The sequence below is a fragment of the Amblyomma americanum genome, chromosome 7 (assembly GCF_052857255.1).
Source record: "Amblyomma americanum isolate KBUSLIRL-KWMA chromosome 7, ASM5285725v1, whole genome shotgun sequence".
Classification (NCBI taxonomy): Eukaryota; Metazoa; Arthropoda; class Arachnida; order Ixodida; family Ixodidae; genus Amblyomma; species Amblyomma americanum.
Genome location: NC_135503.1, coordinates 123,145,994 through 123,161,510, shown reverse-complemented (window position 1 = coordinate 123,161,510; position 15,517 = coordinate 123,145,994). Strand labels below are relative to the sequence as shown.

At 48.7% G+C, this 15,517-nt stretch overlaps 1 protein-coding gene across 1 annotated transcript in view; it reads left to right on the top strand.

Moving 5' to 3' along the window:
* The window catches only part of LOC144099527 (sodium-coupled monocarboxylate transporter 1-like), a 185,563-nt gene that overhangs the window by 75,474 nt on the left and 94,572 nt on the right, over window positions 1-15,517 (top strand). Inside the window, exons 2-4 of the mRNA XM_077632897.1 lie at window positions 5,349-5,414; window positions 8,823-8,874; window positions 9,581-9,648. Of these exons, the coding sequence (XP_077489023.1) occupies window positions 5,349-5,414; window positions 8,823-8,874; window positions 9,581-9,648 (186 nt within the window). The remainder of the gene's footprint in view (window positions 1-5,348; window positions 5,415-8,822; window positions 8,875-9,580; window positions 9,649-15,517) is intronic.

The window sequence follows — 15,517 nt, the reverse complement described above, 5'->3', positions numbered from 1 at the left end:
CGTATGGCTGCCAATTCGGTTGCCGTAGAGGACGTTTTGTGCATGAGCCTGAAACGGTGACATGAGGCATGTCCTGGCACTATCACCGCTGCAGCTGAAGAAGTGGTCGTAACGGATCCGTCCACGAAAACATGCTGGGTGTTAGTATACATAGATGTAATGTATGACAGCGCCAGCTGTTTCAGTCCGACTGTTGGAATGTGCGTTTTCTTTGTTATCCCTGGGATTGTTGTCCGTATAGATGGTTTTGGTACTGCCCAAAGTGGCACCTCCGCAATCTGGTGTCGCGCGTAGGTCGAAGGCAGCGCATTGCGCTGCATCCAAAGGGCTCTGGAAAAGGCTGCATCTGGACGCACCGCACTAATGTTAGTCAGGGGGTGATGACGATGCCTGGTCAGATGCCGCAAATGCACACGAAGTGGCTCCTGTTGAAAATAAATTCGTGCTGGGCAGGCGCGGGCCTCATAAAATGTGCCCCATGAAGAAGTTTTACATGGCAAACCCAAGCATACTCTTAAAGCACGAGCCTGCGCGCTTTCAAGCACACGCAGGCCTGATAGTCTGACCCCCGAGAGAACGGGTGCACTGTATCTGAGAAGGCCGACTACCAGCGCCTGGTACACGTGTAGTAAAGATCGCTCAGAGGGACCCCAACATTTTCCTGCCATACACCGCACAATGCTTGCAAAGCTGTCGAGCTTTTTCTTGAGCACAGAAATGTGCTTCGTCCAGGACAGGTCACGGTCTATCGTAACACCTAGGAATTTGTGATGTGTGTAGGGAACAATTTGCCCGTCAATTGTGACCGGATACCACGCCATTATCTTGCGTGTGAAAGCCAATGTTACGCTTTTAGTTGGCGAAAGTTCAAGCCCCTGACGGCGCAAGTACGCAGACGTAATGGACACCGAACGCTGCAATCTTGCTTGCACATGGGGACGCGTGACACTTGATGTCCAGATGCAAATATCGTCTGCGTAGGCGGATATTGAAACAGTCTTCGGTAGTTGTTTGAAAAGGCCAATGAGCACGAGATTGAACAACGTTGGACTGAGTACTCCTCCCTGAGGAACACCACAAGCAACATGATGATCTGCTGTGTCACCTTCAAGAGTCTCCATGTAGACTGTCCGGTTTGTCAAATAGCTTGCAATCCAATTGTGTAGACGTCCGCCTATACCACATTCTTCGAGTGCATTTAGTACTGCATCATGCTGAACATTATCGAATGCGCCCTTTATGTCGAGGAAAAGAGCAGCAGTCAACCTGTGACGGCGTTTTTCATGTTCTACCGTTGACACGAGATCAATTACACTGTCGATGGCAGACCGGCCTTTGCGGAAACCCGTCATTGTGGAAGGGTATAGCCCATGTTTTTCAAGGAACCATTCTAGACGGGTTAGCACCATACGCTCCATCGTCTTGCCAATACAACTTGCCAGAGCTACTGGTCTGTAGGATGTTAATGTGAGTGGCGATTTCCCTGGTTTGAGCAAGGCCACAATGCGGCTTCTTTTCCACTGCTGTGGTACAGTGGCAGAGGCCCAAGAGTGGTTGAACAATGTTAAGAGGGCTTCCATTACCTGTGGGCCTAGATGACGAAGCGCATTGTATGTTATTCCATCAGGTCCTGGGGATGAAGGATGCGTGCAAGCAGAAAGAGCTGCTTTCAGTTCTTGAATTGTGAAGGGGATGTCCAGTCGATCGTCCATCGTGGGGGGCGCACATCGATGCTGCCGAGGTAAAGAAGCGCTTCCGGCAATTCTCGAGCAGAAATCCTCCGCCACCTCTAGTTCTTGCCGTCTATCATGAAGTGCCAATGCACGGAAAGGGTGTTTCTGCTGGGGAAATGTCGGCAGTGCTCGAACAACGTGCCAGATTGTGGAGAGTGGTTTGCGGGGATCCAATCTGCTGCAAAATGACCGCCACCGTTGTTTGCCTAGGTTCTCCAAATAGCGCTGTATTTGCTTCTGGGCACGTCGAGAGGCCCGGAGATCCGAGACATCCTTTGTCCTCCGGTATTTTCTTTCTGCGCGCCGACGAATCGCCCGAAGCTGCGCGTAGATCACATCCACTGGTGCTGTGGAATTTGGCGCTGAGATATTGCGTGTTGCATCGTGCATGGCCGAAATAATACGCTGTTCCACATCTGTTGGATCAGCGAGTTTCCCACAGGTTTTTTCTAGAACAATGCGGAAAGCACTCCAGTCGGTGCAACGTATTTTGGAATTTGGAAGACAGTGAAACCACCGTAGCTGCACATACGTCGGTATGTGGTCACTTCCATAACTTTCAATATCAGCACACCACGTTGCGAACGATGACAGGCGCCTGGATACAAATGCAAGGTCCAGGCAGCTGCTGTAGGTAGTCCCGCGTAGAAATGTCGGCGTGCCATCATTGAGCAAAACGAGACCTGCATTGTTCATGAACGTGGCGATATCCCGTCCTCGAACGTTTGTAACGGCGCTTCCCCAGCCGTGGTGATGCGCATTGAAATCGCCTACTATTATATGGGGTTCCGAAACGCTGTCAAGTAGCGATTGTAGTCGTAGGGCATCAAATCGACCCCTTGGTAGTATGTAGCCACCTATAATAGAGATTGTGCGCCCATTCAAAGTCACAGTGATTGCTACATACTCGTTGCTACTGCCCCCAGGTATTTGATGCCGAACGTAAGTGAGGTCACGACGGACGCATAGTAGTACCTTGCTCAAATGCCCAGCCGCTTCAGAGAGGAAACTTTCATAACCGGACAGTCGAAAAGGAGATGTGATATTAGGCTCACATATTACAAGCACCGGAAATCGGTATTTGAAGATCCTCTGCCTGAGATCTGCTAGGTGGCCTCGCAGACCTCGAGCATTCCATTGTAATACTGCCGATCGAGAGATTCTCTCCTGCAGTGAGGGTGCTGACGACGGTAGAGCCATAATTTTGACTGCTATTAAAGGGTGGCAAGCACCGGTTCAATAGCGTCTAAAATTTGGACAGCAGCCTTAGCAATTGGCGTGTTCACTCCAGCAATTATCAGCCGTAAGGTGCCTATCAGCTGTTTCAGCATCACCCTGATTTGATCATCTGTTGTCGACACAGCCGGCGGACGCACAGGCGGACGTGTCACAGAGCTTACAGTACGCGATGGTAGAAGTGGCCACTCTGCGGGGTCCTCCTGGGGGGTTGTCAGTCTTGGCTCTTGCGGAGCTGGAGGCAGTGGCTTTTGCGCGGCAGAGCGGTCTCGGTCCTCCTGATGTGTTGACACGTCATTTACTGAGCTCAATTTCTTCTGCCGACTTCGTGTCCTCCTCCTGGAGCGACGTACTGCGATTGCTGCTTCTCGGTGAGTAGAATGGTCTCTCACCATTTTCTTCAAGATCTTCATCTCTGTTTTCACCTTCGGACATTCCCTAGATGTTGCCTCATGAGGACCTTTGCAGTTGGCACAAACTGGAGACTCAATCGTACATGTAGGTCCATCGTGCACGCCACCACAACGCGGACATGTTTTCGTGCTCGTACACGCAGCACTTACATGTCCAATCTTCTGGCATTTTCGGCACTGCACCGGTCGGGGCACATAAGGACGCACTGGGTGCCTCACAAAACCCACTTTCACATGCGATGGTAAAGTAGTACCCTCAAACACTAGTTTGACACACCGTGATTTGCCGAAACAATGGATGTCAGTTATGCGAACAGAACTTGATAGCAGTTGCACCAAGTCCATATCCTTGATCTCTATGTCCACGTCAGAAATCACACCAGCAGTAGTGTTAAGTCCATGAGCGAAGAACGAGCGGACTCGTATGTTGCCAAGGACAGACACGGTCTTCAACTTATCCAGGGTTGCCCGGCTAGAGACATCAACAGAGAGGATATTCCTTCTTGCGTTAATACGCACTGCTTTGACTTGGCCCGGAACCAGTCGTTCAAGAAGAAGAGTCAAAGTCTGCCTGTTGATGGAGTTGAGATTCTCTTCCTCAACAGGCATGTATGAAATTGTGTAAGTGAGAGATTGCTCACTTACATTGGCCTCGTTGGTTGTTTTCTTGCTCACACTGGATTGGTGAGGCATCTTCGCTGGCGCAATGGACTTGTTAGCCCGCTTCGTACACACACTGGGCCCACACTCAGTCGGGGTTTTGGAAAGCTTCCTCTTCAGGCGCCGACTCACAATCTCGGTGTAGCCTCCGTCGAACTCCATGTCATCCGAGTCAGAGAAACTGGACGATCCCGGGAGCTCTGAGGGGAGATCCATACTGCATCCAGGCTGATCTGTGCAGTTCACACTGCTAGCCACAGAAGGCAGCAGAGGCGGCGGGTCATCCGCCATCGCCTGGGACGGCGAGGTTGCCTTGAAGGCTACAGAAGCACAAAGTATTTCGAAAAAACAGGAGCTCGATAAAGAGATGCTGCCGTTCGCAGCGCTCTTCTTGTTCGTGTTCTTCTTCTTCATGTTCGTGGCACAGGCGCCAGTTCACCGACCATAGAAGAAACCCCTTGGAGGGATGCGAGACATTGACGGGCACAGTCCAAGTGTCGAGTTTAAAAAGCTTTTTTCAGCTGATTGAATACACATCAGCTAAACTCGCTTCAGTACGCGCTACAGTCCAGAAAAAATAATGTTTGTATCCGATAAAGGGGCTTAGGGAATAAATACTATTATTTCCTTTGCCATCTGCCTTGTTGACAGGCCGAACGAATAACTGCACCGAAACGAAAAGCGGACACTGAGGAAATCTAATGTATCAGAAACCTCCTTCAATCAACCCCATAAATCTCCCTCACGGCCATGACCAGTTGACTCAAAAAGATAAGGCACACGACAACAATGTCGCCTTTAAGCACAGGTAGAAGAAAGGTGTAGCATGTTTTGAAAAACAAAATATCGTGAGACAAGCTAAATAAACATGTCCCGTTTGTACGGCTTTGTAAAAGCAGGACTTTATATGTATGTAGTGTAGTCATTCACGTAATACGGCAACAGTGCCCTTGCCTAGGTGGACAAGTGGAGTCGCTAACGCGGCCCAATGACGCCATTGCGTCCTAACCCTTAAAGGCGGGGCTTAAGTGACGCCCACGTACTCCTTTCCATAGCGCAAACATGATGTTCAGTCATTTAGACACAGCACTTTAAGTTCATGATCTGCAGTTCATAGCAGCGTTCTTAAAAATATAATGGCAGTGCTCTGATCGCTGGCCAATGCTAAATCATTGTACAAGCCTCAGTCAAAGCACAATTCAGAGCGGCATAAATCGACATTTTTTCATCTCAGCCACTGCGAGATCACTGTGCAGAGGCCTTATTCAATATGTTGTTTATGTGTGAAAAACCTTTCTTCTTCTAGTACGTTCGAATGAGGTTCAACTCAGCTGTTTCCCTTACGGCCAGCGCTGTCTACGTGATTGTATTGGTGAGTAAGCCCAATTTTCTCTCTGAAATTAAACTGTGCACACCATGCCTAAAGTCTTATCAGCCACATTTCACTACGCAAGACTAGAGCACTTTTCAAGATAAGGCGATCTGGAAAAGGTTAAGGTGGGATGAGACTGTACTGTTAGAAAATTAGATTTGGAGATTTTGCGATAATCTGATAGAGAATTTGTTATTTTTCACAAAATATTTTACACTTCGATATTCGCGGTTTCAATAAATTTTGTCCTTCTTTTGCTTCGTCACGTCGGCCGGAGAAGTGGTCTCGACGTGGTCTCTTCGTTTCAGATACTTGCAAAAGTTCATTGCGCTGTAGTTTCCCATCAGAAACCCAGGTTTTAGTTTTGCAATTCGGTCTTTTTCGTAGTACACTGTATAGCCACCAGGGCTGCCCCGCAAGCGAGGTATATTACGCCAATAAACGTTTTTTATAGAACTAACTCACGTCGCGGAATTTTTTGTCCCCAGTAGTACTGCTCGGCAGCCTATGCTCCAGTGCCCCGTGCCAACGGCAAGGCGTATTGCTCTAGTAGCGTGCTTCTGCCGCAACGTTGTCCACCAAATTGCGCACGCCAACGCTTGCAGCGCACATCTCTCACTACTGCTGCCGCCACATAGCTCAAAGCGCGAATATTAGTTTGATAGCAGTATTAGTTGACAAAAAACAATGCGCAATGCACAGCGCGAGTGCGTGTTGCAGTTTAGCACAAGGCGTGTTCGGCTGCGGTGACAGCTTAGTGCTCTCGCGCAGTGGCCAGCGAAGCTCATCTGTGCGCGCCGCCGGGGGCTGAAGTACCAGTCGCGGATATTCCTTTGGTTTACTTTTGTTTACTTATTTCACACGGCACCTACGCATAGACATCGCAAGATGTAGCTCAGGGTTTACCCTTCGGAATAGTGCTTTTCCACTAAACTTGTCGGCGACAGTTGAGCCTCAGTATTTCTACACCAATGACACAGCCACCTGTGTTGCAGCCACGTACTGCTGCAATGCTGCCGCTGTAGACCGACGTGAAAGAGCCGGGAAGGACGTTCCTCCCGCAGAACGCGCACAATGAACGCCTCGCCGGCGGCCCGTCCGCGCAGCCGGAAGCACAGAGTGCGCAGGCAGCGCTCCCACGCTGGTCTCTCACCCTGTGCTGATCGCTCGGCCGCTATCTTGTCTGTGGCAGGATTGCGCGCGTGTTTACCGCGCTGTCGGCGGAGAACTTCCTGACATGCGTGATGGTGTTGCACTCGGGCGCACCCGCTCGCAACCGAATGACACAGGATGATGCACGCCCGGCGCTGGTAGCCTGCTACGCGGAGGCACAGGGTTCCGTGCGACTCACAGGTTGATATTTTACTGCAAAAATGAACATTAATTTATAGTCGTCATTCTAAAATCCTTTCGAAAAACCAGCTCCCGAAAGTCTGCCCCTAGATCCGTCCGAGTTACCTTGTAAGAACTCTACACTAAACTTTATTTGCAAATTTCAAAAAGAGTGCGCTCCGGACAGTGAACACGTGAATGTGCATATCTCTATTTCGGTGAGCCTAGCGAAGAATTGAGCATACTACTAGTGAACATAATGTGTTAACGATGCGGTCGCCCTGTTCAGCACAAATGAAGAATACAAAAGTAAATATTGACTACACCATCTCAGATGTCCGCAAAAAATAATTCCAACCTATATGTGCTCATAATTTTAGTGCAAAAAGACCTCGCAGAAGAGCCTTGAAAACATAAGAATGGTGGAGTGCGTTACCATGCTTTTTAAAAGCGAATATTGCAAGCATTTTTGTGTGCTACACCATTTTATGCGGGGTTTAAAGTCCTGAACGCACAGGCTATGATACAAGCCGTAGTTAAGTGCTCCGAATTAAAAGGGATCGCGTAGGATTGCACAACACACGGGGGTTTTTGCCTCCATTGAAATGAGGTCGTCATGGCCGAGATTCGGTCCTGCGACCTTAGTTGCTTAGATACCTATTTTTTTCACGTTACCCCTAAAGACCCTCCAGAGGAGGGTATTAGACATAACATAAAAACAAAAAATGAACACAAACAAAAACTGCTTGACCCTCCGCGGTGGCTCAGTGGACAATAAAGAAAAAAAATAGCGGTGGCTGAGTGGTTAGGGCGCTCGGCTACTAATTCGGAGTTCCTGGGTTCGAACCCGACCGCGACGGCTGCGCTTTTATGGAGGAAAAACGCTAAGGCGCCCGTGTGCTGGGCCCCGTCAGAGCACGTTAAAGGTACCCAGGTGGTTGAAATTATTCTGGAGCTCTCCACTACGGCATCTCTTTCTTCCTTTCTTCTTTCATTCCCTCCTTTCCTTTATCTCTTCCCTTACGGCGCGGTTCAAGTTTACAACGATATATGAGACAGATACTGCGCCATTTCCTTTCCCCAACAACCAATTAATATGATTATTATTATAAACACGGCACATTTTTACAGATTTCTCTTACAGCAAAGAAGCACTTGTAATTTTTTAATCTCAGTTTCTGTGGCGATGACTGAAAACAAACTCTTCCATTCAATGGTATTGTGGGGAACGAGTGGACTGGCGTAAGACGATGTATGACACTTTCTGCATTTAACTTTGAAAGAATGATCACGGCGTGGAAAGATGGCATGAAGTGACTGAAACAAATCACTGCGATGGGAAGGTTAGTGATAAAGGTTATGAAAAAGTTAGTTTCGTTAGCTTATCGGGATTTAACGTCCCAAAGCGACTCAGGCTATGAGGGACGCCGTAGTGAAGGCCTCCGGAAATTTTGGCCACCTGAGGTTCTTCAACGTGCACTGACATCGCACAGTACACGGGACCCCTTGAAGTTCGCCTCCATCCAAATTCGATCGCTGCGGCCGGGATCGAACCCACGTCTTACGGGTCAGCTTATGAAAAACAGCTAAACGAGCAAGTTTACGCCGATGTGACAGACCTTCCAGTTTGTCGCGCTTTTTAATGCTGAAACGCTTCTGAAGAGTCAGTAGTCCGAAAATACGAAGCGAAGCGCACTGTTCTGAAAATTTTCGATGTTAGGATCCACATCAGAACGGCAATCCCACTAAGTCGGCGCGGCTGGTGTCTGTAAAGTTGTTATTAGTGCGTAAGCTCTAATCCGATGGGTAGCAACCAGGAGCAAAATCGTCCATAGTCTGTTTCGTTGTTGGTTCGCAGCTGGCCTAGCGCGAAAGCTCCGTCCTGTGGCACTGCCCGCTCATCGTAGTCTTCTATGTAGCAGAATTCCATGCTTTTGCTCTGATTCGAATGCAGCAAACATTCGTTGTAGCTTCTCTCAAATATTTGATACAAAATTTGCGCATCCTTCTATCTAAGTAATATTTGTTTTGTATTTTGTACTATACAACCGGTAACTAATACTGTATTTCTTTTAGGTAAGCATTGGAGCGCTATCAATCTTCGCAGCAAGCATCACTGTCGTCACAGGTACGTTCCAGGAATGACGTGGGCATGGTTAACGACTTTCACCGCCAGCGAGGTTATGATTTGTGCGCCTTGAGAAGGCATATCCGCCTATACCGATATTGCAACGAATTGGCGGTTTATTAGTGACGTTATTAGTGCATCGAAACGATGATTGGTGACGTCACTGATTTTGTAACGTCATAAATAACTAGTCACGCGACTATGTTTGATCGCTTATAACTCAATAATTAATGATGGCATCATAAAATGAATTGGGTATTTGAATCCTCTGCATGAATAAAACACTACACACCGAAATTAACTCTTGCAGTTGATATACAGTTATCGTTAGGCTCATATTTAATCGCTTATGATGAATTGACCGTTAGCGTCATGATCTAACTGATAGCATACTCGTAATGGGCTCGGTAAGTACAACATGTTAGGCACCAATATCACCTAATTAAGTTAATGATTAGATATGGTTAGGCTTAACATGGCGGCCGTGTCTCCAGCCTTTAGCAGCTCAACCACGTTGTAAAAAATCGCATGGACGATAGATGGCGCTACCAACCAGCTAACGCTCGTTACTCAAACGTCTTCTTCCAGACGGTGGCGGCATACTTTTTTCTATTTTCAACGTATCTTCAATTCTCTATGATTAAACTGCTTCACATCACACGTTATTATAAGAAAAAAAAGGACTGAACTGAATTTTTCATTCCAGTTTTAGGTGTTCCTCTTCTGTGGTGCAACATTTCAATTGGATTGTGGGGAACTATCTACACCGCAATGGTAAGACACTTTCAGAGTAAATATTATCTTTGAGATGGGGGTATTCTTTACGTCACATAAGTTCACATACCAGAGCCCGTGCTACAACAGAACGGTGCCGTGCCTACATACATTACTTTCCATTTCTTCGCCAATTAACATGCAAGCTTTTATTCCGCGAAACGCTGAACCGCTGTTTTGTCACCATTACGTCATCGGAAAATGAGTTTGCGGCCTAAAAAGCACTGAAGCGTTCCGTCGATTTGAAATACGGCGTAATAATGCTCATCGAAAGTTTTTCATAACAATATTTTTCTCAAGTCTTCTGTGTCCTCTTTGTGCTGCCAACAACACCCCTGGCTACTCAAAACACGGGAGGCCATGTGCGGTAAACGACCAACAACTGCGCATGGAGGTCCCGTTCAACGAACGCTTCCTCTGCTACGCTATCAATCAATTGTCTTGCTTGAGCCAACTTTATTGTAATCTCTAAACATTCCGGTGCGGTTTCAGAATTAGAAACAATAAGAGTTATTAATTTTCGTTCTGTCGAGCAGAGCGCATCACTCGAGCGTAATAAACGCAACAGTGAGATGCAACACACAATCACAGAAGTTCAGTTTAAAGAGAGGGAGAAAGACGAACGGAAAGGCAGGGAGGTTAACTAGGTCACGCCCGGTATGCTACCCTACACGTGGGAAGGGGAACGGAGGGAGACATAGAAAAAGGGGAGAGAGCAAAAGGGAGATCACTTTTTCACATGTCCGTAGGCCATTACTTGCAGGGTACACAGGGCACACACTGATAATTCACAATCTTGCACTCAGTCCTGAGTCCTTCAAGAATTTGAAGAGTGCCTTCAAAGCTGTCCTCTGCGATGAAGGCTTACCCCCAAGGACTCAGAATCTTGGCTGCAGTAAGGAACCGAGGATCTAAAAGGCGGAGTGTTGCAGCCAGGAGGGCACGCTCACGCTGAAACCGAGGGCAGTTACAGAGTAGGTGTTCTATTGTTTCATCGCACCCACAGATGTCACACGCAGGAGAGTCTGCCATTGCGATTAAGGGGAATAGGCATTTGTGAACGCCACTCCCAGCCACAGGCGACACAACAGTGTAGCATCAAAGCGGGAGAGGCCGGAAGGAGGACTGAGTTGAAGCAACTGGTATAAGCGGGGGAGACGGCATGCGGAGTTTTCAGGGGAAGACCATGACGCAAAAACTCATTTCGGCCAAGCATTCGTGGATGTTTTGCCGCGTTGGCTCTTGTCAGCGGTACCTGGACAATGTTGGCACTGCCGTGAGCCGATCGAGCTGCAGCTTCAGCTGCGTCGTTTCCGACAATGTCATAGTGTCCCGGTATCCACTGGAGGAAAATGTCACGACCCTCTTCCTGCGCCTGGTGTTGAAGATGTCTTAATTCAGGTACGAGTTTAACGCGATCGCTTGGCGTAAAGCAGAATTAAGACATTGTAGGGCTGCTTTTGAGTCGAAGAACACAGCCTATTTGTGGTGTGTTTGTGCACCGATCTACTGCACAGCCGCACGAAAAGTGGCCAGTTCTGACCCGGTGGAGTTTGTCTAATGCGAAGTTTGCTGGTTAATACTGGTTTGTTTCGCAGGAATGATCACGGCGTCGTTTGAACTTGTACCTGAGACCGAACCATCTGTATACACATGAGTGTGGTCATTATATGCGGCGTGGAGTAGGTAGAGTGTCCACTGTTTAATGGCCGGTGACGATAAGTTCGATGTTTTCGTTATGCCCGGAATCGTAAGGCACACGCATGGCTCCCGAAGACACCACAGCGCAGAGAAAAGCCGTGCTGCCGGGGTTAAGTGTGATGGGTTGGGCAACTGGTGGGCTGCTGTAACCTTTGAAAACGCTGCGTGTGGTGTTTGAACCGCTACTAGTACAAGGTGGTGCTGGGGAATCCTTGTTAGATGATGTATGTGGATCCGCAAGGTGTAAAGAGTGGGTAGGTCTGAACGATAGCAATGGTAGCAACTGATGATGGGCTGTGAGGGAGACCGAGGCATGTGTGAAGTGCCTGACCTTGTATATTCTGGAAGGCGCGCAAATTCGTCTTGCATGTGCTTGAAAGCACTAGTGTACTATTCCGAAAAAGTGCCAAAAATAGTGCTCTGTACAGCTGCAGCATTGGCAGAATCGACCAGCCCCATAATTTTCCGCCAAGAAATCTGTGAAGGCGGGAGATAGCGATTAATTTTTTCTTTACAAAGTTGCAATTCTGGCTCCATGATAAATTCCGGTCAATGATAATTCCTAAAAAACGATGAGAAGCACGATAGGCAATGGCATGGCCGTCACTAGTTAGCGGATAACGAGTCATACTTATGCGCGTAAATGCCACTATAGCGCTCTCCTCGGATAACACGCTCAGAGCTTGCTCTCGGAGATAGAAGGAAGTTATGGTTGCTTCCCTCTGAAGTCTTACTCGCACCTGGAGACGCGTCACAGAGGAGACCCAGATGCAGATGTCGTCGGCATACTTAGAGATATGGACGGTATTAGGTAGGTACTCCGGGAGTCTTATAAGTGGTAGATTAAACAAAGTAGGACTGAGCACTCCGCCCTGGGGCACGCTCCGGTAGGTGTTATGCACGGGCGTGGAGCCATCTTCACACATAATAAAAAAAGTCCTTTTGGTCAGATAGCTTTGGATCCACCTATACATCCGTCCGCCGATTCCAACAGCCTCTTGCACATCAAGGATGGCCTCATGGGTCACGTTATCGTATGCACTTTTGACATCAAAAAATAAGTGCGGCGCACATGCGTTTCTGGCGTTTGTGTTGCTGAACTGTGGACACAAGATCAATGACGTTATCGATAGAGGAGCGACCCCACAGGAAACCCGCCATGGCATCGAGATACACGTTATTGTGTTTAAGGTGCCACTCAAGACGTGCCAGAAGCATTATTTGCATTATTTTTTCCATACAACTGGCCAAAGCTGTTGTCCTATATGATGACAGGTCGAGCGGGGATTTTCCCGATTTTAGTAATGGTATCATGCGACTGGATTTACACTGGGGAGGAACAACTCCGTCTTGCCACGAGTGGTTGTAAAGGCCGAGTAGCTCTACACGCGTCGTGGCCAAGCTGGCACAGCGCAGCATATGTAACGCAATCTGGCCCTGGTGCACACGGACGCTTACTTTCTGCAAGGGCAGCATCAAGTTCCTCACGAGTAAAGATAACATTCCTCGTTGAATCCCATGATGCAGGAGGAATACGCTGGGAAACCAAGGTAGTCACTGCACCAGCGATTGTCCTTCAGAAGTCAGTTGCAAATTCAATCTTGTGACGGTTTCGATCTGGAACCAACGCAGAGAAAGGCTGTCTTTGTTGTGGAAGCGTTCGATGCCCCCGCAGAGTCCGCCGAATGAGGAACATGGTCTTTCGAGGATGCAGAGATTGGCAGAAGGACTTTCAGCGCTGTTCCGCCAGCGTGTCCATTCGTTGACTTTCCTCTGCGAACGACGCGCCTCTCTGAGGTCCCTTAAGCATTTGGTCCGCCTGTAACGTCTTTTTGCACGCCGACGAATAGCACTCAGGTAATCTAATTCGATATCAAATTCGCTGCGCATTCTAGTTGACATGAGGTAGCCTCTAGCAGCCTTCATTGCTGTTGCTATAATGTCCTCCGAACTGGAAGTTAGGGCTTCTTTGCACTCCTCTTCCATTCAAGTCTTGAATGCCGTCCAATCTTTGTACAAGTGTTTTGCTGGGCCGGACGCCCCAAGACCTGGAATCTTGAGGTAGGTAGGTAGGTATGTGGTCACCCCCGTGGGTCTCCACATCGCAAAACCACTGGACACGCCGGCACAGAAACTTCGAAACTAGCGCCAGGTCCAGGCAACCGCTTCATGAACTGCCTCGCAGGTATGTCGGGCTGCCGTAATTCATTACGAAAAGTTCATTTTTTCAAGCAAATAAGGCCAGATTTCTCCGTCTGGCGTTTGTTATAGGAATTCCACACAGTTGGGGGGGAGGGGGGGCACTCAAATCGCCGCCAATATTCAAAGGAGCCAGGGTTGCCTCCATAATTTAGTTCAATTGAGTCCAATTGAGAGAACGAGGAGACATACGCTGCAATCAGTGTGAACTCTATGGATTGTTATTTCACTATGAAACACACGCACTGATTGCCCTTCTGGGGTTGAACTGGGCAGCAATCTCATGTTATGTCGGTGCGGATGTAGACGATAACTGTGCTGCGCTCCCCGCATGTCGGAGCAAAGAAGGGCTTGTACCCGGAAAGCCTGATGCTTGGGATACGTTAGGTTCGCAGATTACTAATATTGGGAACTGGCTGTTAAAAACATATTGCCGAAAACTTGCGATTCGTGACTTTAGGCCTCTTGCGTTCCACTGGAAGACCGCAGCGCCCCTGACTACCTCACGAAACGTGGGATTAAGCTGGCCAGCCTTTCTTTTTTAAATATTTTGTAGTGCTGGAACCAGGGAGACCAGCCCGAGTAAGACGCTTCGAGCGGTTGAGGATTGCAAGGCCTGTATCAGAGGACGAATAGCATTGACCACCATCCTAAGGATCACGAGGGCTTGGCGCTCTTGCTCTGGGAGCCCTTCTCTAACGACTGGTGAGCTCGGCGATGGGAGCTTGCGATGAGGAGGCTCAGCAGGACGTAACGGCGGAAGCGCTGGCCAAGCATCCGCACACGAAGAGCCCTGATTATCCTTGGCGATAGTTCGCTTACTGGACACACTTTAACCTGGTGGCATGGGAGGAGGGTGAGAAGGAGGTGCCTTGGGTGCATCGGTTTGGATTTTTTTTTTGCAACAGACTTTCTTGAGTTCTTTTTGCGGCGTGAACACTTTTCCGAACAATCGCAGCAGCTTCATGGTGCGCAGAATTGTCCTGAACCATTTGCTTTAGAATGGCACGCTCGTCTTTTATGCGCAGAAAATTCTTATATTAGGCCTCATGAGGCGTGTTGCAGTTGGAACACTTAAGCACTTGGGCTTTACAGGACGCATCCCTGTGAGCTCCGGCACAACGAGAGCACACTCTCTTGTTGTCGCAGACCACGCTCACATGACCCAATTTCAAACACTTGTGGCATTGCAGGGGTTTTGGAATAAATGGCCGCACAACATGACGTAAATGGCCCACCTTCACTTGTGATGGAAGGCTGTCTCCTTGGAACAGAATCTTCACATAACGGGAATTGCCCAGACGTGATACCCGTAGAATTACGGTGCCTTCATCTGCCGGCCTCACGAGTATGGGCAAATCATCTCGCGTGATAGCCTCGTCGACATCATAGATTACGCCGGGAGAGGACTCATCCGCACCGAGCGCGATAAAGTACGTACTGATAGCCCACCGAGCTGAGTTATGGCCTGCAGTGTTTCGAGAGCAGCTGCATGGTGGACGTCAATGGCTACAATGTTCTTCCGCGTGTTCACCCGAACTTCTATGATTTCGTTAGGCGCGAGAGCCTCGAATTCTACAGAGAAGACTTGTCTGTTAAGCTTCCTCATGTTGTCAGTATGGCTGCACAGGAAGGACGAGGATGGTGTGGCGGTGTGTGGCCACTTGCGTTTAGAGTGGACTCACTGGATGACGATCCGGCTCTTAGAAGCCTTCTCTTGGTCTTCCGGCTGAGGTAAGTTTCGAAGCCGTCCTCGCTGCTGGCCTCGCTGAGGTGGTACTCGATGGTGTCATCGCTGCCGGGGTCGGCCGGACGGCTGCAGCACTTCCTAGACGAGCTCGAGGAGGAGGCCGCCAGACTATTCGGATGCCCAAGCGGGTCCAGATTCATCGCCGTATGACGGGGGACGGCGTCCCCGAAGTATAGACACAAAATCACAGAAAAAAGCTGGAGACTGACCTAAAGCGTT